The sequence below is a fragment of the Prunus avium genome, chromosome 2, assembly GCF_965620075.1.
Source record: "Prunus avium chromosome 2, drPruAviu1.hap1.1, whole genome shotgun sequence".
NCBI classification, from domain to species: Eukaryota; Viridiplantae; Streptophyta; class Magnoliopsida; order Rosales; family Rosaceae; genus Prunus; species Prunus avium.
The window spans coordinates 5854710-5879557 of record NC_142285.1 but is presented as its reverse complement, the minus strand read 5'-3'; the positions used below and the strand labels follow the sequence as shown (position 1 = coordinate 5879557).

The following is a 24848-nucleotide window of genomic DNA, read 5'->3' as shown; positions in this document are numbered from 1 at the left end:
ATCTTTACCCCAATTCAGTACTTGAATAGACTTCAAGTTCAGCCTACAATCTTAAGTGGGCTCAACAGGTCATTATTTAGTAGTATTTATGAAGTCTCTAGTTGGGTTTCTTAATTAATGCCTAGTTGGGCTTCTTGATAGAAAGCCTAATTGGGATCTTAATATTATTTTTTTTGTTAGTTACGTATAATATTGATATGAATTTGTTCTAAAGAATTTGAAACTTTGGAATCGGAAAGTTTCAAAAAAATTCGGAATTTTTCAGAATCGGAACAATATTATACGAATTAGTTTTGAAGAATTTGAAACTTCGGAATCGGAAAGTTCCGAAAAATTCCGGAATTTTTCGGAATCGGAATCGGAAGTGTTTAAGGAATTCCGAAAAATTTTGGACGGAAATTGGAATGGCTGTTTCCGATCCGATCCGGCCGAATTGCAGCCCTAACTAACATACACGTGACTGGAATGGTGACTAACAGACACGTGACTAAATGTAATGACTTATGAGTTACAATCTAGTGGTTTGGGTTGTATGCTAACATCCCCCCTCAAGCTAATTCTTAGAGGACTAAGCATTAGATTGTTGCGAAGATAAGAAAACTGATAAGTATGGAGACCTTTAGTAAATATATCAGCCAATTGATTGCTACTAGGGATATGAGAAACCAGCATATCACCCAGTGTAACACGCTCACGGATAAAGTGAAAATCAATTTCGATATGCTTAGTGCGAGCTTGAAACACAGGATTGCTAGCAAGAGCCAATGTTGAAATATTGTCACACCAAAGAACAGGTGGATGATCAAGAAACACATGAAGATCGCGGAGGAGTTAACGTAGAGAGGACAACTCAGCAGCTGTGATAGCAAGAGCTCTATATTCAGCCTCTGTTGAGGAACGAGAAACTGTACCCTGCTTCTTGGCACACCAAGCAATTGGATTATTACCAAGAAAAACATCATACCCTATTGTGGAACGAAGATCATTGACATCACCCACCCAGTCTGCATTGGAGTAGGCTTGTAGACGAACATCACCAGAGGTAAAATGAATGCCATGCGTCAGAGTACCACCCAAGTATCGTAGCACACGTTTGACTGCAGCAAAATGTGTATCGGTGGGTACATGCATAAACTGGCAAAGAGTGTTTACGACAAATGCAATGTTAGGCCTGCTGAAGGTAAGATACTGAAGTCCTCCTACTAAACTTTGATAAAAGGTAGGATCAGATAAAGGTGTTCCATCAAACTTTAGTAACTTGGAAGTAGGTAAGCAGGGTGTAGAACAAGGCTTGCACTGAGTCATACCAGCCTTAAGGAGAAGATCAGTAGCATATTTAGATTGGTTAACATGAATACCTGTAGAGGTATACTGAACTTAAAGACCCAAAAAATAGGTTAATTTGTCGAGATCCTTCATATCAAATTCACGGCTAAGAGCTGTAATGGTCTACTGAATCAAGACACTATTATTCCTAATCAAGAGAATATCATTGACATACAAGAGAAGAACAAGCATATCACTCCCAGATGCACGAACAAAGAGAGATGTATCAGCCAAGGATTGAACAAAACCAAGAGTGAGAAAATGAGTAGTGAACCGTTCATTCCAAGCTTGAGGAGCTTGTTTTAACCCATAAGGAGACTTTAATAACTGGCACACATGATGAGGTTGAGCAGAATCTTCAAAACCTGAAGGTTGTTACATATAAACTTCCTCATGAAGAAAAGCATTCTTCACGTCAAGTTGTTTAACAGACCAATGATACTGAGCAGCTAAAGCAAGGATCAATCGAACTGTAGAGTGCTTGACAACAGGACTGAATGTCTCTTCATAATCAAGGCCAGCCTCTTGATGAAACCCTTTGGCAACCAACCGAGCTTTGTGTCGAGAGATGGAACCATCAGCATTTTTCTTAAGTTTGAACACCCATTTACAACCAACAATATTCATGGAAGGGTGATAAGGAACACGAGTCCAAGTATGCTGTTTTTGAAGAGCTTGAAACTCATCTTCCATAGCAGCCTTCCATTTTGGAACCTTGGCAGCCTGGGAATAAGTATGTGGTTCATAGAGAGGAGATGGAGCAACTAGTGGTTTGGCAGCCAAGAAACCATGTCGAGATTTGAGAATCCCAGACTTAGAACGTCTGCATAGGATGAGAATTAACTGGTGGAGTAGGAAGATCCACAACCAAATGCAGTGATGAAGATGAAGAAGCAGCTGGTGACTGATCCACAGTATGCTCAGAAGAAGATGATGAGGCAGACGGAGTGAAAGATGCTTCTTGTACTTGATGAAAGTCTGGTGGCTGAGCCTGTACAAACTTAGTAGAAGGATTAGTAACATCAACAGAAGAAGAAATTTCCCTTGCAGTAGGTACTGGACTTGCTAATGTGTTAGTAGAAGAAGTACCCGCTAGAAAACCATCAAGTCTATGAGTAACACATAAAGGTGAAGAGAGTAGATAAGGTCTAGAGGATGTTAAATATGGTGGTTTAGTAGGAACTGAGGAACAAGAAGCACTCTTAAAAGGAAAGCAGTCCTTATCAAAGATAACATGTCGAGAGATGTAAATGCGATTAGTTCTGGGAGCTAGATAGAGATAGCCTTTATAATCCAAAGTATATCCCTAAACCCTAAACCCATAAGATAATTGGCTGTGGATAAGGCATGGAAGAGATATTTGGATGGAAGAGCAGCTGTAGTGAGAAGTGTAACAGCTATTTCAACTAAATGTCGATGTTTCCTTTCAGCCCTTCCATTTTGCTCAGGGGGTATAAGGACAAGACTTATGATGTAAGATGCCTTTGGAACTAAGAAAGGTCTGAAATTATGTGCTGACATATTCACCCCCATTATCAGTTTGGAAAGTTTTAATGGAAGTGGCAAACTGATTTTGAACATAGGCAAGAAAATGAACAAAAGTAGAGAAACTATTTGATTTCTTTATTAAAGGAAACAGCCAACAAAAGTTGGTACACTCATCAAGAAAAAGTACATAGTACTTGTGACCATGCAAAGGGGAATAAGGAGTAGGACCCCATACATTCGAGTGTATCACTTCAAAAGGAATTTGAGACACAACATGTGAAGATGGAAATGGTTGTTTGTACATCTTCCCTTGCAAACAAAAACTGCATACATGTGGTGAATTAGGAGAAAGAGGAATTTGAGCTTTAGCTAACATAGAATTGGTAATATCATGAGATGGATGGCCTAATCTATAGGGCCACAAAGTATGACAAACTTTTCGTCCATGAAAAGCAGCCAAGTGAGGTAAAATGGGAGGGATTCTTGTTGGCAGTGGATAAAGACCATTATTGCACTTGCCTTGATACAGAATTTGCCCCTTCAGATCCTGAATTTGGAACCACAAGGCATTATATAAAATCTGGCAGTGATTATCAAGACAAAATCGATGAACAAATAGTAGATTAGTGGCCAGATTAGGAACATGTAAAACCTCAGGGGGATTAAAGACTTGATGACCAGATACAAGAGAAGAGCTACCAACATTAGCAATACTAAGTCCAGTACCATTACCTATAGTAACATTATCAGTGGAGGTTGAAGGAGTAATGTTGGAGAGAGGTCGAAGATCTGAAGTCATGTGATTTGTAGCACCACTGTTTGTTAACTAGATGTTTGGATCCGAGAATGAATCACTAGCAATTGAAGTAAGAGCTGCGAGGGTTGGAGAGGGAGGCGTGCCTTGATAGGAGAAATTAGCTCGATGTGGGCAATTTAGAGCTGTGTGACCAAACTGAAGGCAGATTTGGCATGTGTTAGTTGCTGGAGTAGATTGAGCTGATGGAACTAGTGGAGCTATAGGAGAAGGTGACAAAACACCAAGGCTGGAGTTTGGAGAAAAAAAATATTGAGGTGAAGACCCTGAGTTACTCCCTTGATGCCATGGTCCACTATTATGATGCCATGAACCAGCATTGTTATGCCATGGACCAGAACCTTGATTCCATTGACCATGAGAATTTCCAGACTGACCACCATGATTCCATTGATTGGTTGAACCATTCCAGATAGTATCAGAGTTGTTGCCATTATGCCATGACCCACCGTTATGCCAAGAATTGCCTCACCTGGAGACCAAGAACCACGACCACGATCGGCTTGGAGACTAAGAACCACGACCACGATAGTTTGGACGTCTATTCCAGTGAGATTGCCAATTTGGATTACCATCTCCTCGATCAACAGAACCAGAAAACCATTAGCAACTGGTGGTGAGGAGGAAGTTGTGCCTTTTTGAGCAACCATAGCAGTCATAATTGGAGGAGTAAAGGACTTAGTAGCAACATCCAAATCACTCTCTTCCTTTAGGAGTAGATCACGCAGCTCTGGAAGAGTAATACGTATTGGTCTAGCACGGATATGAGACTTGAAGTGATTGTATTCCATAGGTAAGCCTTTGAGAAGAAGCAAAATCATATCCTGATATGAAATAGGATGACCAGTAGTTGATTTTCCGGCTTGTGGGCTCACTTAGTTACTATCACTTTACCGCACGCGGCGTTGGATTTTTCGGCATGTGGTAAAGATCCGGGCACCTTTGGTCGAGTCTACCGTAGGCCTTGAAGGGCAGTCTGCACGTGTAGGACTTAGATTGGCCACATGTGGCGTTGGATTTTCTAGCGTGTGGTAAAGATTCGGGCAACTTTGGTCTGGTGTGCTGTAGGCTTTGACGGGCAGTCTGCGTGTGTAAGACTTAGATTGGCCACACATGGCATTGAATTTTTCATCGTGTGTGCTGTAGAGCGGCTGTTTCCCCCCTGGTTAGATGACTCGTTCCCTAGCCACATGGTCAATTGAGAATTCTTTCATGTGGTTTAGTCAAACAGTCCTCGTGTTGGATTGTTTTCCCCTAGTACATAATGATGGTGTGGGTTGTGCAATTTAGATATATACATATATAGATAATGGGTGAGTGGTTGTTTGTTTTTCAAATGTGCATTGTTTTTCAAATATGGAATTGCGTGCATAAATGTGATTGGTTTGGAAATCGGTTTTTTTTTTTGGGGTTAATATGGTTATGGGATTATATTATCGGGTTAGTTTCGGCTTTTACAATGTAATATGTGATTTTCACGGGATTATTATTTTAATAATATTATTATTGTTATTATTATTAGTATTAAACTATATGGATTTGGGTCTTGGACTTTGGTGATTTTGAGATTTGGGTGATATTGGGTTTGTTTATGAAATTTGAACAGGGGATGTGTGAATTTTGACATTTGATTATAGAGATATCAGATATTATTATAAATGTCTTACATGTTCATCTAAGTCTATTATATTTATTAAGTAAATGAATAATGTCTATTGGTTTATTGGAAATTTGATTGTGGGTTGAGTTTTTATTATAATTATATGACCTTGTGTTTTGGGAGGGTAGTGGTTTTGAGTTCCAGCCGCATGGGTGTTGAGGATTCCGTTGTGCGTGTCTGGGGATTGAGTTTCAACCGCACGGGCATTGAGGATTTCATCGTGCATGTGTGAGAAATGTGTATATGTAAAGATAAAAGTTTAATGGGAACAACGGTGGGATTTTCTTGAGCATGTGCATGGTGAGTGCTCTGCATTGGCATGATCATAGCTTTGATGTTTGGACAGCGTTGTTTTGCCACATACGCCTTGGATAGCGTATGGTTGCGGGAAAGAAATGATTTTGGAAAAGTAACTTGAGTTTCAGAGTAATTGGTTAATTTTAAAAGAGTATGCATAGTACTTATGAGTTTCTAGAGGGCAATGGTTTTGAGTTGAGTCATGGAAGAAAGGAGTTGTCAAAATATTTAGTTATATGCCTTGTAGGAAATTGAAGTTGAGAATTAATCTAAATTAAATTTTGGGTTTTACTTGGACAATATTTGTATGTTTCTAAATTGTGATTCTTTTGTCATAAGAACTACGTGTGGCTTGATCTCTCACAGAGAGGTAGGTAGCCTGGGGTTTAACTTAGGTGCGGCCACAAAATAAACTGTTCGAACTATGCTTGTATTGTTCTAAGTGTGGAAATGAATTTTCGAATAAGAAAGGTCTTTTCTAATTGTTGTTACGATAATAGTTACGAGTGTATGGATTTACAAAGGAGTTCAAAAGCAAGAACGTTTTAGAAAATTTTTGGTTATGAGGCCGGAGGCCTGTTTGTTTGTTGTGTGTAACATATTTTGTGCATGTTGAAGTTTGGTAATTTTAAATTGTGTTTTTGACAGGTTGAAAATTTTGGTAAAGTTGGTTTTTCAGGGGAGACTGCATAAATTTGGTAGGAGTCTCGGCCTTCTTTTCTTTTGTTTTAGGGGAAGAGGATGTTTATAATTAGTAAGTGGGCCCGACATCGGTTGGACTTCGGAAAAACCACAGGATCCATCACGGATTCCGAGGAATTCGGGGCAAGTCCTGTCACATACTATTCAGCCAAAGGGGGATTTAATTAATTCATAGTCCAGACTTATCAAAAGAAATCAAAGATCACACGATCTTGCAATTATCGAAGGCAAGCAAATAATCTTCTGTAGGAAGCAACCCAACTCAAACAAAAACTCAGACAGCCAAAAAGAAGACAAGATTCTTTTTGCAATATAGACAATGTATTTCAATTAGAACTTTAAAAAGATTGAATTCTCTTACAAATTTGGTTCAACAAATCAGATAACACAAATAGAAGTTAAGTCTTTCATCATATTAAAACCTCAACAAGTTTATAAAGATACCTCTATCTTAAAATTGTCTAGAAAGCTTCCACATCATACAAAACCAACCAGAATAGGTACTTGCTTGCAGTTTCGCTCACTTTTCCAGCCTACATATTGGTTTAACTTGTTTATAGCTCTGCCAATACCAACATTGGTATTGATTTCCAACTAATCTTTGTTAGTTGAAGGTATTGATGTGCAATTCCAGTGTAGAAACATCCAGTCCAGCCTGACCTTAAAACATCATTTTGATTGTATTTTAAAGTAGAAGTCAAAGTACAACAATTTGAGGCCTGTCTAGATTTAGCAATTCATTTTATGCTTTGTGCTTAAGGTAGTTCTGCTTGGATTAGTCTGTTTTATTCTCCATAAATATGTGTATTTTGCTTTACTTATCATTTCTATCTAGATAAATTGTGAAGTCTGCACCAGTCTGAGGCATAGAAAAGAATTCTCTTGGGAGGTTTCCCCACCCAAAATCACAATTGTTTGTTTAAAGTCTATTACTTGGGGTTGTAGTATATAAAGTCATTCAAATTTATTAGGGTATTATCTGCTAACAATGACATGCTCACATAAAAGAAAGTTAATCCATAAACCATTAATGGATAAAAGATTAATGAGGCATTTTACTCAGTCTTCAACAGACTCAAATATAAAAAGGATAAACAGGTGTTTAATGTACAAAAATCGAAAAATAAAATCTGACAGGTATACTATACATTTCAGAGTTTTCATTTTATTTTTTATGCGGATACATTTCAGAGTTATTTACATTAAAACTTGTGCTTTTACTAAACCCTTTGTAGTTCCAAAAATTACACAAGAGTGCTGCTATTTCCACCCCCTTGTCCTATTTTTCCACCCACCTTATCTTCCCACCCACCATGTAAATTTGAAAAATCACGAACCTATCTTTCCACCCACCATTATTCTTAAAATACCCTTTAATTGTATTTCCATATTTGCTATTACCAAAAAAAAAAAATTATATTCCATCCCCCCACCCCAAGTCACCCTCCACGCAGCTCTGATGAATACCCAACAGTCAACACCATGACCATCACACCGACAACCACCTTTCCTCCCATCCCCAGCCACCCCCCACCTCCCACCCTCGCCACCAATTTGATTTTCCCACTCCTCCTTTGTTGCTTATCCTAGCCATCATATTCATTGTGCCTTTGCACTGGCTTGTTGGGCTCAACCCCAACTTTATGGCCTTCTTTCATTTTATGTGTTTGATATGGTTAATATTATACACTGCGAATTCAGTAATGGTGTGTTTCAACTCATTTGTGCCAAATTTCATTGTGGGCAACTTCGTCATCGTTAGCGTCATGGATCGTTCTTTGGGGACGATGGTTGTGCTGACAAATTGTAGGAAGGGTGGGTAGGGTATGAGGGCAGGGACGATGGAGAAGTGAGGAAAGGAGGAAGGGGTGGTGGGTTCTTCCAAATGAACGGACAATGGGTTGTGCTAACATCGGTTAGGTGTTTGGTGGGTTGGGTATGAAGATGGGTGTGGGTTTCAAAAAAAAATATATGGGTTTGGGTGCGTGTTAGAGAGATAGATAGAGTTGTAAATTTGTCATCAGAAGTCATTTTACAAATGGGTAAATTTGTCTTTAAAATTTTGAAGATAAAGTGGGTGGGAAAATAGGACAGGTGGGTGGAAATAGTAGCATATTGATAAAGTTTTAAATTGTTTTCTTAAAACCTTTTTCCATTAATTTTTCCTTCTATAATTGATGATTTTATATTAAAAAATGTCTTCAAATAATAACAAATTTAGTACTTAGATTTTTACAAGCAAAATTCAGTAAGAGGGAATTGAACTTAGGATGTGATATATCCTCTTAACCAATTAAGCTTCAAGCCGCTTACAAGTTAGTCTTTCAATCGAACCAAGATTAAATTTTTTATTTGCGTAAGTTTTTTTGTAAACGAAATCATTAACTTTTGGACGAAAAAATAATGATACCGGATTTAGTGAGAACAATTTGAAACTTCAGGGAGGTCTTCATCTAATTTTCAAAACCTCAAGGATTTTGACAACACACCGTAAAATGTAAATAACTCATACATCCAAATTCCATTTGCAAGAAGAGGCGCTTTCAAATTGCTTCTGAGCAGCACCTGAGAGTAACCACGTCGAGCTTCTATAAGGGCACTTCCAGCAGTCAAACCCTTGCCATGGCAAGGGGGGGACTAAGGCTAATACTATTCATGTGAATAGTATCTGCCCTTGCAAAAAGTAAGTTGCACTTCCAGCAGTTGCCCGGGCAAAGGGCAAGTACTATTCAATTTTTTGTTTTTTTTCACAAATTTGTTTACCTAAACAATTAATTTGGACAATATTTTCGAATAAAATTTTTGGGTTCGTACTTGTCAATACTTGAGTAAAAAGTGAATAATAGTAGAAGTAGAAGAAAATGTATGAGAATTTGGTGTTGAAAGTGAAGAGTTTTGGTACGTATTTATAGAAAAAAAAAATTACAGAATTTTTGGGTATTTTTTTTTTAAAAATTCGATTTTTTTTCATTTTTTTATTGCACAAAAATTGGCTGCCGTTGGATTGGAGGAAAAATTCTGATCGGAGAGCCCAGAACGCGACACTTGGCAGAGAGATGTTAGCGGCACTATAGCAGAGCACTGTAGCGTCACTGTAGCACCCTGATGTCATCCATCCCGCAGGCTGTCGCTTGGGCCCCTTACCCCTTCGGGCCAGCCCAGGCTCGTGGGCCCCCACAGCTTGCCCGGGCCAACCTCCTGCTGGAATCAGTTTTTGGTCTACAGTAGGCCCCCAGCCCTTGCCTTCGGGCTCTGCTGGAAGTGCCCTAAACCAAAGCATCATCGCCCAAATGTTCTTCGCCCTTTGTCCCAAAGAAACAAATGCCCTCGACTGTTTTTAAGTTTGAAATTCAACCCTTTTTTTTGGGTTTTCTTATTGCCTGGGATTGGAGTAATTGCTTTGCTTTGATTTGTACCTATGAAGAATGAAGAGGTTTTTCTGGCAGAATATTTCCTACCACCATGGATAGAAGCAGTAAGCCAGTGACCGTCAGTTGTGAAAATGGTAAGAAAACTTACCCTAGCTGCAATGGTTTATCCTATACCAGTCAATTTTATTTGGATGGTTCAGATCTTTTTAGAATGCCGACAACTGCATATTTTCTGAAGGCAGAGAATCAGCTAGGGCTTTAAGTTTTCCTGTAGAAATTGTTCATCATCAACCTCTAACATGATTCAACTCTGCAATTTGAAGACCTTCAGATTGGTTCACTCAATATTTTCTTGTACATTTGCTTCCAAAACAAACAGACTGTTGGTTGGAGATCCAAAACCCTCACATTTTTCTCTTCAGAGTCAGTTGCTCTGCAGACACGTCACCTCAGAAATCTCAGCAAACCAACACAATTTCACAGTCACTTACCTCATAAACTCTTGTGGGTTGTCCCCAGAAGGAGCGATTACAGCTTCTAAGTTGGTCAAGTTGCAGTCACCAGAAAGAGCAGACTCCGTTTTAGAGTTTCTGAGAAACTATGGAGCATCTCAAACCCAGATATCAAAACTTATTAGGACACGTCCAACACTTCTTTCAACTGATCCTGAGAAAACCCTTTTGCCAAAACTTGAGTTTTTCAGCTCTCTTGAAATTTCAAAAGTGGACTTATTAAAAACTCTGGCTTTTAATCCACACCTTTTGGCAGTCAGCTTGAGAAATCGGATTTTGCCCACTTATAACTTCCTCAGGAGTATGCTCTCTGAGAAAAATGTTGGTGTTGTTTTCAAGCACAACTCATGGATTTTCTTGGAAGGTCACTGCAAGCATGTGGTGCCAAATATTGGGCTTTTGAGAGAATCGGGCATGCCTCAACCTTGCATTTCTTTTTTGCTAACTCGTGGAACTCGCGTTTTGATGGTAAATCCTGAAAAATTTGGTCAACTTGTGAATGAGGCTAAGGAAATGGGATTTAATCTGGAAAAATCAACTTCAGTGAATGCCCTGCGTGCATTCGGTGGTAAGAATAAGTTGGTATTGAATAGAACTCGAAAAGTTCTTAAGACATGGGGTTGGTCTGAGGATGATTTTCTCTCTGCTTTCAGGAAGAACCCACGGTGTATGATTGTCTCAGAGAAGAAACTTATGCAAACAATGGATCTTTTAGTGAACAAGATGGGATGGTCGTCAGGAATGATTGCCAAATATTCTGTGGTCCTCGGTCTCAGTTTGGAGAGGAGACTTATCCCAAGGTGCTCTGTTGCTAAAGTTCTGTTGTTGAAAGGTTTCATAAATGAGAACATGAATCTGGGTTCTCTGGTGAAACCGGCAGAGAAGCAGTTCTTGGAGATTTTTGTGAACCGATATCTTGGCGAAGTACCTGAATTGTTAAGTGTGTATCAAGGGAAGGTAGATATCCAGGATGTCTGATCTGATATGTTGAAACGGGTGAGGATGTAATTATTTTAGCCACCTGATGCTGCATCACTCATATGTATTAGCTTGCTTTTGGCACAATACTATAATGCTGTCCTCTACCCTAGAAATTTTGTCTTTAAAGTAAGGTTTAAATTGCATCCCACATCTTACTAAAATTTTGCAGGAAGTAAATTCAGTTTTTCGTTCTTCTACTCGGCAGCCTACCTGTTTTTAATTAGATTTATATACTTTCTTATTAGAACAAATGCCTGCCGTAGCGTCGCCAGAATTGTTCTGTTTATGGTTCCTGACTTTGGTTACACTTGAAAGTTGATTTTGTAGAATGTGCGCATATACTGCTTCTATTAGGGTACAATGTATTGTATTTTGGGTGAGGAGTGGAAGAAACTAATTTCTGTCCATTTTTCAAAAGATAAGAATGACTCTCAATCCTTTATCCCCTGCTCTTTGAGTAATTGTCCTCTGAGATGCAGCTAGCCTACTTAAGCGACCACGGTTGGTTTATAGGAACTACTTCAGTGTCAATGATTGATAACATTCATATGTAATCATGTCAACAAGGCATCGAAGGACTCGATAAGCATTGTTTTCTCATTGTTTTCTCGTGTTATCTTTGGGATGAATCTATCCCGCACTGATGGATCTGCGAAGATATCTGCAATGCTTGATGAATTGGGAATTCTGGGGACATAAAACTCGGCTCTGATGGATGTGCAAAGTAGGGTGGTTTGGCAATTGTTATCTTTAGGATGAATCTATCCCGCACTGATGGATGTGCAAAGGTGTGTGGATCTCAAGAGGGAGGTCAAGGATTAATTTCACTGTTTTTTGGAATAAATTTCTGTTCAGTGAACTTCTCTTCGTTCGCCAAAATATAAAAAGAGTCCTTGTTTATTTTTTCCTTGGTTGACAGTTTTCAAGAATTGATTCTTAGTTAGCATACATGCAATTCATTGGGAGAATGGTCTAATATATTGACTAAAAAAGAGAGAGGAGAAGATGGTGGGAAAGGGAAAGATCACTTGGAAGCAGAAAAGTTTTTTTATGGGAAAAGAGGAAGTGTGTTGGAAATAGGAAAGATCGCTTTAGAAGTTGGAAATAGAAATATGTGTAATTATTTATTTATTTTTAGAGTTTGGGCTCCTGTAATATTTATAAAAATTTTGAGGCCCCAAAAATTGGAGGCCCATAGCTGTCGCACTTGGCGCCCAAGCCCAAGGCTGGCCCTGATGGTTTGTGAGGAAATATGACTGGGGTGGAAATAACATCACTCATTTGTTATTTGCATAAGCTTTCGTGAGAACAGTTTGAAACTTTAGAAAGTATTTGTGTAATTTTTGCAACCTCATGGGTTTGGTAAAAGCACTGAAAACCTCAAGGTGTCAATGTAAATAACTCATACATCCAATTGGAGGAAGATATAAGATGGTTTACTGTTTTAAACCACTGAAGTGATCTTCTAATCGAATAAAGATTCCTAAGAGCATCTCCAAGGGATATGTCAAATACCAAACACCAAATTTAAATTTGATGGCTGATGTGGCAATTTGACATTTACACAGTTTTACACTCCACCCAATATGTCAAATAAATAATTATTGTAATAGTCAAATCATTCAAGATAAAGAAGAAAAAAAATAATAAATGAAAATAATAAATGAAAGTAACAACCAGCTGTCTTTAAAAAAATAATAAAATATTTATTTGACATCTTGCTTTTGGGATGTCAAAAGTAACAGCTGAACCTCCAGCCTTCATTCCACATCAACTTTGACAATTCGGTTGGAGTGAGGTGAGATGTTATTTCTAGCCGTTAAATGTTTATGTGGCACTTTTGACATATCTCATGGTTTATCAGAAAGTCTATTCCTATCAGATATGGTAGCCTAAGAGCATCTCCAAGGGAGATGTCAAATACCAAACATCAAATTTAAATTTGATGGCTGATGTGGCAATTTGACATCTTACACGACTTTACACTCCGCCTGATGTGTCAAATTAAATTATTATTTTATTACATTTTAGTGTTGATTTATTTTTAATTAGAAAGGAAAGAAAAGAAAAAATAATAAAATATTCATTTGACATCTTGCTTTTGGGATGTCAAAAATAACATCGCAACCTCTAGCCTTCATTCCACATCAGCTTTAACACATCGGTTGGAGTGATGTGAGATGTTATTTTTAGCCGTTGAATGTTTATGTGGCACTTTTGACACATCGGTTGGAAATGCTCTAAGAGCATCTCCAAGGGAGATGTCAAATACCAAACATCAAATTTAAATTTGATGGCTGATGTGACAATTTGACATCTTACACAGCTTTACACTCCGTCCGATATGTCAAATTAAATTATTATTTTATTACATTTTAGTGTTGATTTATTTTTAATTAAAAAGAATAGAAAAGAAAAAATAATAAAATATTTATTTGACATCTTGCTTTTGGGATGTCAAAAATAACATCTTAATCTTCAGCCTTCATTCCACATCAGCTTTGACACATCGGTTGGAGTGTGTGAGATGTTATTTCTAGCTGTTAAATGTCTATGTGGCACTTTTGACATATCTGTTGGAGATTCTCTAATAAAAGTGTTCTAGAAATACTCACAGGCTTAAGGATTCCAACTTTGATAAGGATTTACCTAATTCTATAAGCATTAAGGTATCTCTAGGACTTTCTTGAGCCGAGACATAATAACCAGCATACAGATATTCACCCCATTAGTTACGTTCTCCGCCCTTTGTGATGAGATCCTTTGGGCTCTGATAGCAATACGCCCCCATGTGGTTATTTGCTTATCCACTCTATATTTCCAATTTCTATTAAAAGAATAATATAGGAATTAGCTCATTGAGAACTTCTTCTAGAATCAGCTATTTCTACTTTTGACGTGGCAATCTTTCTGATTCGCCCTAATTCCATTGTATAAATTGCAACAGTTGCTCTATTTTGGGATCATCAATGAAATATCCAATTTTCCTCATTTCGTTTTGCCTTATTTACTATCCTTGCTGCTATAAGGTTCTATCAATTGGTATCACGAGCCAGTACGACCATGGGCAGCGCCGCCGAACGCTCCCCTTCGGTTCCGACTCTAGAATTGGAGATCGATCTCCATTGTGAGCAAATCCAAGAGGTGCAAGAAACCTTGGCTGCTTTTTCAGTCCAAACCGATGAATTTAAAACATCACTGAGCACCGCCATTGCTTCCCTCACCCAGCAACAGTCTTCCTTTCAACAAACCATCATGGAAGTCATCACTCGTCTCCCACCTGTTGTCACCCAACCTTCTCCCTCCTCCACGGCTTCTCCGGTCACCATTCCCTTTGGTTCTTTCACCGTACCCCGCTTCCCTCCTCTCTGCTCTACTCCCCCTGTTCCTACAGCCCCGCCACTTCTTTCACATGTCCCTTCATTTTCCACTACACCTCCCTACATTAGTACCCCCTTCCCCACCTCCCTTCCTCCCCACCACAACACCCACATACCAGTCACCCGTATCTTCCCACCCCCCATCCCAGCTCAAAACCCCCAAAATTGACCTCCAACGGTTTTCTGGAAAGGACCCATATGCTTGGTTAATCACCGCAGAGCGATACCTGGATTTACACGAGATTCCAACTCACTTAAAAGTTAAGGTCGCTGCTGTTCATATGATTGATGATGCAGCTTTGTGGATGCGATGGTTTGAGAATCGTTTTCCGTCGGCATCTTGGACATCTTTCTCCGAAGCCCTCCTTGCTCATTTCGGCTCCGGTGACTCCTTGGATGTAACCTCTGCTCTGTCCCATATCCAACAAACTGGTTCTTTGGATGATTATAATACCGAATTTGTTCGCCTTTCTTGCCGAGCTCTCGATTGGACAGATGACCAGTTGAAAGGAGTTTATGTAGGCGGCCTCGCACCAGATCTTCGTGGTGATGTTATTGTTCAGAATCCAGCAACCCTTCATGAGGCTAAGCGGCTTGCCCGCGCATTTCACAATCGTCGTTTGTTCCAGCGGTCTATGGCACGCTCCTCTTTCAACCGCCCTACTAATTCCTCCTTGTCAAGACAGGACCAACCGGCCCCACTCCATCCTACTTTACCACCGGGTTCTCCACCCATCCGTCGCCTCACCGCTGCTGAAATTCAGGATCGCCGCGCAAAGAATTTATGTTTTAACTGTGACGAACCTTTTCGTGCCGGTCACCGGTGTAAACGGCCACAACTTCTCATGGTAGAGGCTGATTGGGAGGCTTCTGATGACTCTTTTGAGGAACTCATTACCCACGAAATTGCCCATGGTCCTGGCTCCACTCCCCAACCAGCCTTAGACAATGACCCGATCATTTCCATCCATGCATTAACTGGCACACCTCGGACCCGCACCATGTGCCTCCAGGGCCAGATTGGCAACACGGCCCTCACTGTTTTTATAGATACTGGATCTACTCACAATCTATTAAACCCCCACTTGGCTAAACGCTTGGGCTTGCAGATTGATACTTCTACACCACCCAGGAAAATTCAGATTGCTAATAATGACTTCATCCACACAAAGGGTCTAGTCCATCAAGTTCACATCAATCTTCAAGGTTATGAATTGTTTACTGATTGTTACTTGCATGCAGTTTCGGGCTGCGACCTCATTTTAGGGGCTGATTGGTTAGACACTCTGGGATTGATTGGATGGCATTTTAAAAACAAAACCATGGTGTTCAAGGTTGATGGTCAAGTCCATCGCTTGGTGGGCCAAACAGACCCACCCGTTACTTTTGTGGACTGCCACTTGCTGACTCATCTTTCAGCCCAAGCCCAGCAAGGCATGTTAGCCCAATTGATAGCCATTGAAGACCTGCCAGTTCCACCCTCTTCTCCACCCCCTGCAATTCAACAGTTGCTCCTCCAGTACAATGACCTATTCTCTCCACCAGCTGCCTTACCACCCCACCGTTCAATCGACCACAAGATTCCACTAATTCCAGGGGCAACGCCGGTCAATGTCAGACCCTACAGATATCCCCACTTTCAGAAACATGAAATTGAGACCTTGGTGAACGAGATGTTAGAGACAGGGGTAGTTCAACCAAGTAGTAGTCCATACTCCTCCCCAGTCCTTCTGGTTAAAAAGAAAGACAATGGTTGGCGCCTTTGTGTTGATTATAGGGCCTTGAATGCCGTCACGGTCAAAGATCGATTTCCAATCCCAGTTATTGATGAGCTCCTCGATGAGTTGCACGGAGCTGTGATCTTCTCTAAATTAGACCTTCGTTCTGGCTATCATCAAATCCGAATGCATCCGTCGGATATATCGAAAACAGCCTTTCGCACTCACGATGGTCATTACGAATTTCTTGTCATGCCGTTTGGTTTATCAAATGCGCCGTCAACATTTCAGGCCCTCATGAACGATATTTTCAGGCCCTATCTTCGTAAGTTTGTTCTTGTTTTCTTTGACGATATTCTCATTTACAGTACCTCTGTAGCTGAGCATTTGGTGCACTTGACCTCTGTTTTTGATGTCCTAAGTAAACACAGGCTGCATTTGAAACTGTCCAAATGTGCTTTTGGCCAAACTACTATCCATTATTTGGGTCATGTGCTTTCTAGTGAAGGTGTGGCAGTAGACCCTTCAAAAATCCAGTGTATTGTGGATTGGCCTCAACCGAAGGCTTTGAAATCTTTGCGAGGTTTTTTGGGTCTCACAGGCTATTACAGGAAATTTGTGAAGGATTACGGTGTGATCGCTAAGCCCCTCACGGATATGTTGAAAAAAGACTGTTTTATGTGGTCTACCTCTTCCGCCCAAGCTTTTCAAAGTCTCAAAGCGGCACTGTCTACAACACCTGTCTTGGCCCTTCCCGACTTTACGCAACCTTTTGTTCTCGAGTGTGATGCCTCTAACACAGGAATTGGGGCTGTGTTGTCTCAAAATCACCATCCCATTGCGTTTCTCAGCAAGATGTTATCTCCAAAGAATCAGACCCTATCAACTTATGAAAAGGAAATGCTTGCAATCCTTCTTGCTATTGAAAAATGGAGGCCTTATTTGGTTGGTTCTTCTTTTAAGATAATTACAGATCATCAGACTCTTCGGCACCTACATGACCAACGAATTACAACACCTGCTCAACATCGATGGATGGCAAAATTATTGGGCTACAATTACACACTCGAGTACCGCGCCGGTTCTTTAAACAAAGCTGCCGATGCTTTGTCTCGACAAACTGAAGATACATGCCTTATGGCGATTTCCACACCAATCTTTGATGGAATCGCTGATATCCAGCAGTTATACCAGTCAGACCCAGAGGCCATTTCAATCATTGCTGCTCTTAATTCGAATTCTAAGGCTCCAAAGGGATTTTCTTGGTCTAATAGTACCCTTCTCTATCGCGGCAGAATTTTTGTTCCTCAGACATCTGACTGGCGCAATAAAATATTGACAGAATTTCACTCTTCCCCCATTGCGGGGCATTCTGGCTTCTTGCGATCATACAAACGCATTACTCGATCCTTCCTTTGGCCTGGCTTAAAACGGGATGTGAAACTCTTTGTTTCTTCTTGCGATGTATGTCAGCGCAACAATTACGAATCCATCCGCCCTCCTGGGTTATTACAACCCCTTTCGGTGCCCCAAGGTGCTTGGCACGATATTTCCTTAGATTTCGTGGAAGGCCTACCATTATCTGCTGGCAAAAATTCATTGTTGGTGGTTGTGGATCGTTTAACCAAGTATGGTCATTTTATCCCACTTACACATCCCTTCACAGCTACTAAGGTTGCTGATCTTTTCATTAAGGAGGTCTTTCGACTACATGGTATGCCAAAATCCATTGTAAGTGACCGCGATCCAATTTTCATTTCTAATTTCTGGGATGCATTTTTTAAGGCGCAAGGAACTGTTTTATGTCGAAGTTCTGCATATCATCCTCAGAGTGACGGACAAACAGAGGTTCTTAATAGGACTGTGGAACATTATTTGCGTTGCTTTGCTGGTGACCGCCCTTCCTCCTGGGTTTCTTGGCTTCCTTGGGCCGAGTATTGGTATAATACTACTTTTCAAAGCACTATCAAGATGAGTCCCTATCAAGCATTGTATGGTTCCCCACCTCCTGCAGTACAACATTATTTACCAGGGACTAGTTTAGTCCAAGCTGTGGATCAGTCGCTCAAAACCAGAGATGAAGTCATTGCTCAGCTTCGAACCAACATCTCTTAAGCCCAGAATCGGATGAAAACTTATGCCGATCGCCACCGCACTGATCGAGAATTTAATATTGGTGATTGGGTATACTTGCGTCTCCAACCGTATCGGCAATCTTCTGTTGCTTCTTCTAGCAACCATAAACTCTCCCCACGTTTCTATGGTCCTTATCAAATTCAGGCTCGTATTGGCAAAGTGGCGTATCGTCTTAAGCTGCCCACATCTGCTAAAATACATCCAGTTTTCCATGTCTCCCTACTTAAGCCCAAACTGGGAACCCACGACATTCCGTCATCTGATTTTCCCACTTTGCCTACGGGTTCAGATTTTCAATGGATTCCTGAAGCCATTCTTGATCGTGGACTGTTTAAGCAACATAATGCCCCAGTTGTCAAATGGCTCATTAAATGGATGGGTCTTCCCGAAGCTGACGCCACTTGGGAACCGGCCACCGACATCCTTGCTCGTTATCCCTCTTTTCAAGCCTGAGGACAGGCTTATACTCAAGGGGGGAGGAATTGATGAGATCCTTTGGGCTCTGATAGCAATACGCCCCCATGTGGTTATTTGCTTATCCACTCTATATTTCCAATTTCTATTAAAAGAATAATATAGGAATTAGCTCATTGAGAACTTCTTCTAGAATCAGCTATTTCTACTTTTGACATGGCAATCTTTCTGATTCGCCCTAATTCCATTGTATAAATTGCAACAGTTGCTCTATTTTGGGATCATCAATGAAATATCCAATTTTCCTCATTTCGTTTTGCCTTATTTACTATCCTTGCTGCTATAAGGTTCTATCACTTTGTCCCAAAGAAGCAAAAGCCCTCGACTTTTTGTAAGTTTGAAGTTCAACCCTTTGTTTTGGGTTTTCTTATTGCCTCAGATTGGAGTAATTTCTTTGCTTTGATTTGTAGCTATGAAGACTGAAGAGGTTTTTCTGGCAGAAGATTTCCTACCACCATGGATAGCAGCAGTGAGCCAGTGACCGTCAGTTGTGAAAATGGTAAGAAAACTTACCCTAGCTGCAATGGTTTATCCTATACCAGGCAATTTTATTTGGATGGTTCAGATCTATTTTGAATGCTGAGAACTGCATACTTTCTAAAGGCAGAAAATCAGCTAGGCTTTAATTCCTGTAGAAATTGTTCATCATCAACCTCTAACATGATTCAACTCCGCAATTTGAAGACCTTCAGATTGGTTCACTCAATATTTTCTTGTACATTTGCTTCCAAAACAAACAGAGTGTTGGTTGGAGATCCAAAACCCTCACATTTTTCTCTTCAGAGTCAGTTGCTCTGCAGACACATCAGCTCAGAAATTTCAGAACACCAACACAATTTCACAGTCACTTACCTCATAAACACTTGTGGATTGTCCCCAGAAGGAGCGATTTTAGCTTCTAAGTGGGTCGAGTTGCAGTCATCAGAAAGAGCAGACTCCGTTTTAGAGTTTCTGAGAAACTATGGAGCATCTCAAACCCAGATATCAAAGCTTATTAGGTCACGTCCAACACTTCTTTCAACTAATCCTGAGAAAACCCTTTTGCCAAAGCTTGAGTTTTTCAGCTCTCTTGAAATTTCAAATGTGGACCTATTAAAAACTCTGGCTTTTAATCCACACCTTTTGTTAGTCAGCTTGAGAAATCGGATTTTGCCCACTTATAACTTCCTCAGGAGTATGCTCTCTGAGAAAAATGTTGGTGTTGTTTTCAAGCTCAACTCAGGGATTTTCTTGCAAGGTCACTGCAAGCACGTGGTGCCAAATATTGGGCTTTTGAGAGAATCGGGCATGCCTCAACCATGCATTTCTTTTTTGCTAACTCGTGGTACTCGCGTTTTGATGGTAAATCCTGAAAAATTTGGTCAACTTGTGAGTGAGGTTAAGGAAATGGGATTTAATCTGGAAAAATCAACTTCAGTGAATGCCCTCCGTGCATTGTGTGGTCAGAATAAGTTGGTATTGAATAGAAGTCGCGAAGTTCTTAAGACATGGGGTTGGTCTGAGGATGATTTTCTCTCCGCTTTCAGGAAGAACCCGTGGTGTATGATTATCTCGGAGAAGAAACTTATGCAAGCAATGGATCTTTTAGTGAACAAGATGGGATGGTCGTCAGGAATGATTGCCAAATATCCTGTGGCCCTCGGTCTTAGTTTGGAGAGGAGACTTATCCCAAGGTGCTCAGTTGTTAAAGTTCTGTTGTTGAAAGGTCTCATAAATGAGAACTTGAATCTGGGTTCTCTGGTGAAACCTGCTGAGAAGCAGTTCTTGGAGATTTTTGTGAACAGATATCTTGGCGAAGTACCTGAATTGTTAAGTGTGTATCAAGGGAAGGTAGATATCCAGGATGTCTGATCTGATATGTTGAAACGGGTGAGGATGTAATTATTTTAGCCACCTGATGCTGCATCACTCATATGCATTAGCTTGCTTTTGGCACAATACTATAATGCTGTCCTCTACCCTAGAAATTTTGTCTTTAAAGTAAGGTTTAAATTGTATCCCACATCTTACTCAAATTTTGCAGGAAGTAAATTCACTTTTTTCGTTCTTCTACTCGGCAGCCTACCTGTTTTTAATTAGATTTATATATGCTTTCTTATTAGAACAAATGCCTGCCGTAGCGTCGCCAGAATTGTTCTGTTTATGGTTCCCAACTTTGGTTACCCTTGAAAGTTGATTTTGTACAATGTGCACATGTATTGCTTCTATTAGGGGACAATGGATTGTATTTTGGGTAAGGAGTGGAAGAAACTAATTTCTGTCCATTTTTCAAAAGATAAGAATGACTCTCAATCCTTTCTCCCCTGCTCTTTGAGTAATTGTCCTCTGAGATGCAGCTAGTCTACTTAAGCGACCACGGTTGGTTTATAGGAACTACTTCAGTGTTAATGATTGATTAGTTTCATATGGAATCATGTCAACATGGCATCGAAGGACTCGATAAGCATCGTTTTCTCATTGTTTACTCTTGTGTTAGCCTTTTTACCGAGACCTTAACGATTAGGAACGTGATATCTGCAATGCTTGATGAATTGGGAATTCAGGGGACATAAAACTCGGCTATGATGGATGTGCAAAGTAGGGTGGTTTGGCAATTGTTATCTTTAGGATGAATCTATTCCGCACTGATGGATGTGCGAAGATGTGTGGATCTCAAGAGGGAGGTCAAGGATCAATTGCACTGTTTTTTGGAATAAATTTCTGTTCAATGAACTTCTCTTCGTTCGCCAAAATATAAAAACAGGCCTTTTTTATTCTTTACTTGATTCAAGAATTGATTCTTAGTTGGCATACGTGCAATTCATTGCCCCAAGCCATGATAAAATAAGTGACTGAGAATGAATTTTCTGATGTTATGCAAGCACTTAATTTCCTGAAGGGATTTTTTTTTATAAAATGTCACACGAGCTTATACCTTGAAATCAATTTGTCATTTTAAAGAAAAATTTAAGAGAAATGTCACCTTAATTTTTCGAAATCCATGATTTGTCATCTCACTTTAACACCATCCAATTTTCCATATATTTTTAAGAGTATTTTAGTCTTTCCATTTTCAAGGATATTTTAAAAATAGAAAATCATTATAAAAAAAAAAAAAAATCACCTTACCCGTGCACCACCAGCGGTTCTGACCAACCCCGCCCACCTTGAAATCCAATACCCCTTCCCTCTTTACAGGCCCTTCCTCCATTCCCCCTTACACACACAAATTCCCTCAACCCACCCAAATAAGGGCGGAACAAAGTATATAGGGTTGGGCTAAAATTGTTTTCTCTGGCTTGTTCTGTATTTTAGCTAAAACACATATTTTTAGTCCTCAATGTTCAAACACACAATATTTGTTGGAGTGTGGGTTTTCTTTCCCCCGATTAAAATTGTTTGGAATCAATTGCCCCAGCATTCATGGAGGGCACGAATGCTATCAAACACTTTGCTGAAATCCAAATCCTCAGAAATTGGGTAAAATTTTGAATTATCTATCTACCTAGTCTTTGAAGAACTCAACACTTGCTTCCTTGTAGGGTCAACCACAAATATCTCTCAATTGAAGAGATATAGAGATTATATAAGGACTCTAGTATTAATATTTTTGCCTAGTTTTTTTTTGTAAGTTGACAAAACTTTTGACTTTCAACAAGAAAAAAATGGTCAAATGTTGTAGAAGAGTTGTTGAAAAAAAAATTCGTCACTTTGAATGAAATTGATGATCGGATCAAGCAACTACCACATTTTGGGATTGTGTTCCAAGCCACTATGCATCCACGCATTTTTGGAGTCGTGTTTGAAGCCATTTTGAGACAACAATAATTAAAGTTGAAATTGAAAAAGAAATACCGAAGTGTTGAATTTTGATGTGTAAATACGCATTTGTGCGATAAAAAGATGACGAAGTGAGACTATTTTATTTATCCCCCGAATGCACATAAGAGAACACATGGCATAAAAAAGTGCCCCCAAAACATCCAGTATAAGATTAGACAAATTTCTTGGAATGTTATCCAAAATAGAAGAATGATACAATATATATATAAAATTCTAGACGAATAGGTATTGTTTGGGCTTAAATCCTACGCGCTAGTCCAAATGGGCTATTGGGTTCATTTTACAAAACGTTGGGCTTTGTTTACCAAAAATGGTGACTAGTCCATAGGTGATTTAATTAATTCATGATTTTTTGATAAATTGATAAATAAATTACCACCAATGGTGATTTAATCCAAGAATCAAATTATTTGAATTAGTTTCAGTCCAAAATTCACAGTTTCTTAGTTGTTAAAGTTTTTTAGGAAATTTCCTCACTGTTGGTGACTAAACTCCAAGGAAAATTGATGACCTTAAAAGTTGGAAAGTAAAAGCCAGACTTGCTTGAGAATCACGGTTATTTATTATATGATCATTGAATTTTTTCTACTACCAAAGTATTTGGATATTTATGGTACCAACATTGGAAGAATCTGGGAATTCTTGCTCACTTCAGTCTAATTGTTGCAAAAGGAACGATCAGGAGACATTCAGGAGTATTGATGAGCAGGTGCCAAAAATGATCAATGCATTGGAATGACAAAACTTTTGCCACTTGTGCATTAAATGGGGGTTAGTCCAAAATAAAAAATATCCAGATTTCTTCATCATCATTTTTCTCCTATAAATACAAGAATGCATGGACTGGAGAGGGGACCCAACCAACCAACCAACCAACCAATCAAACAAAAACTCAACAATCAGTCCAGACTGATCAAAAGAAATCAAAGATCACACGATCTTGCAATTATCAAAGTCAAGCGAGCAATCCTCTGTAGGAAGCAACCCAACTCAAAGAAAAGCTCAGACAGCCAAAAAGAAGACGAGATTCTTTTTGCAATATAGACAAGGTATTTCAATCAGAACTTAAAAAAGATTGAATTCTCTTACAAATTTGGTTCAGCAAATCTGATAACACAAATAGAAGTCATGTCTTTCATCGTATGAAAACCTCAACAAGTTTATAAAGATACCTTGATGTCTTAAAATTGTCTAGAAAGCTTCCACATCATACAAAACCAAACATAATAGGTACTTGCCTGCAGTTCTACTCACTTTTCCAGCCTATGTATTAGCTCATAGCTCTGCGAATACCAACATTGGTATTGATTTCCAACTAATCTATATTAATTGAAGGTATTGACGTGCAATTCTAGTGCAGAAACATCCAGTCCAACCTGACCTTAAAACATCATTTTGATTGTATTTTTAAGCATAAGTCAAAGTACAACAATTTGAGGCCTGTCTAGATTTAGCAATTCATTTTATGCTTTGTGCTTAAGGCAGTTCTGCTTGGATTAGTTTGTTATATTCTCCATAAATTCGTGTATTTTTCTTTACTTACCATTTTGTCTAGATAAATTGTGAAGTCCTCACCAGTCTGAGGCATAGAAAAGATCTCTCTTGGGAGGTTTCCCCACCCAAAATCACAATCGTTTGTTTAAAGTAACTTGAGGCTCAAGTATATAAAGTCATTCAAATTTATTAGGGTATTATCTGGTAACAATGACACGCTCACATAAAAGAAAGTTAATCCATAAACCATTAAATGGATAAAAGACTTTTTATTTTTTTATTTTTTCAAAAAAGATGGTATTTCATTAAACCGAATGGAACATTACATGGTAAGAACTAGCATGTTAACGGCGACCTCGTTAAAACATTCCCAAAGAAACAAAATCCTGGGGTAGGAAAGAGTACCACCAATGCTATTGACTAAACAGAAGAGTCAAACAACTTATACGAAACAAATCAACCGAAACATGTGCTTTTATTTTTTATTCGGATACGTTTCAGAGTTATTTACACTAAAACATGTGCTTTTACTAAACCCTTTGTAGTTAAAGAAATTACACAAATACTCCATCAAGTTTTAAATTGTTTTCTCAAAACCTTTTTTCATTGATTTTTCCTTCTATAATTGATGATTTTATATATATATATATATATAAATGTCTTCAAATAATAA

At 39.2% G+C, this 24848-nt stretch overlaps 3 protein-coding genes across 6 annotated transcripts; all 3 read left to right on the top strand.

Annotated features, from left to right (window-relative positions):
- Nucleotides 1-9526: 9526 nt before the first annotated feature.
- On the top strand, nucleotides 9527-11348 carry LOC110765203 (transcription termination factor MTERF8, chloroplastic-like). Its single transcript, XM_088249686.1, has one exon. The coding sequence runs from the start codon at nucleotides 9958-9960 to the stop codon at nucleotides 11146-11148; it is 1191 nt and encodes a 396-aa protein (XP_088105812.1). The 5' UTR covers nucleotides 9527-9957; the 3' UTR covers nucleotides 11149-11348.
- A 6531-nt stretch (nucleotides 11349-17879) lies between these two features.
- Nucleotides 17880-20911, top strand: LOC110765225 (transcription termination factor MTERF8, chloroplastic-like). Of its 4 annotated transcripts, XM_088249486.1 has the most exons (4): nucleotides 17880-18911; nucleotides 19065-19190; nucleotides 19300-19358; nucleotides 20097-20911. In XM_088249486.1, the coding sequence occupies exons 1-4, from the start codon at nucleotides 18907-18909 to the stop codon at nucleotides 20708-20710; spliced, it is 804 nt and encodes a 267-aa protein (XP_088105612.1). In that variant the 5' UTR covers nucleotides 17880-18906; the 3' UTR covers nucleotides 20711-20911. The 4 variants fall into 4 exon arrangements, with proteins under 4 accessions (XP_088105612.1, XP_088105613.1, XP_088105610.1 ...); XM_088249487.1 differs by having other exon boundaries at nucleotides 17892-19190; nucleotides 19270-19358; XM_088249484.1 differs by having other exon boundaries at nucleotides 17898-19190; nucleotides 19270-20911.
- On the top strand, nucleotides 18377-18838 carry LOC148296335 (uncharacterized). The gene has a single exon (XM_088248489.1). The coding sequence runs from the start codon at nucleotides 18377-18379 to the stop codon at nucleotides 18836-18838; it is 462 nt and encodes a 153-aa protein (XP_088104615.1).
- Nucleotides 20912-24848: the final 3937 nt, after the last annotated feature.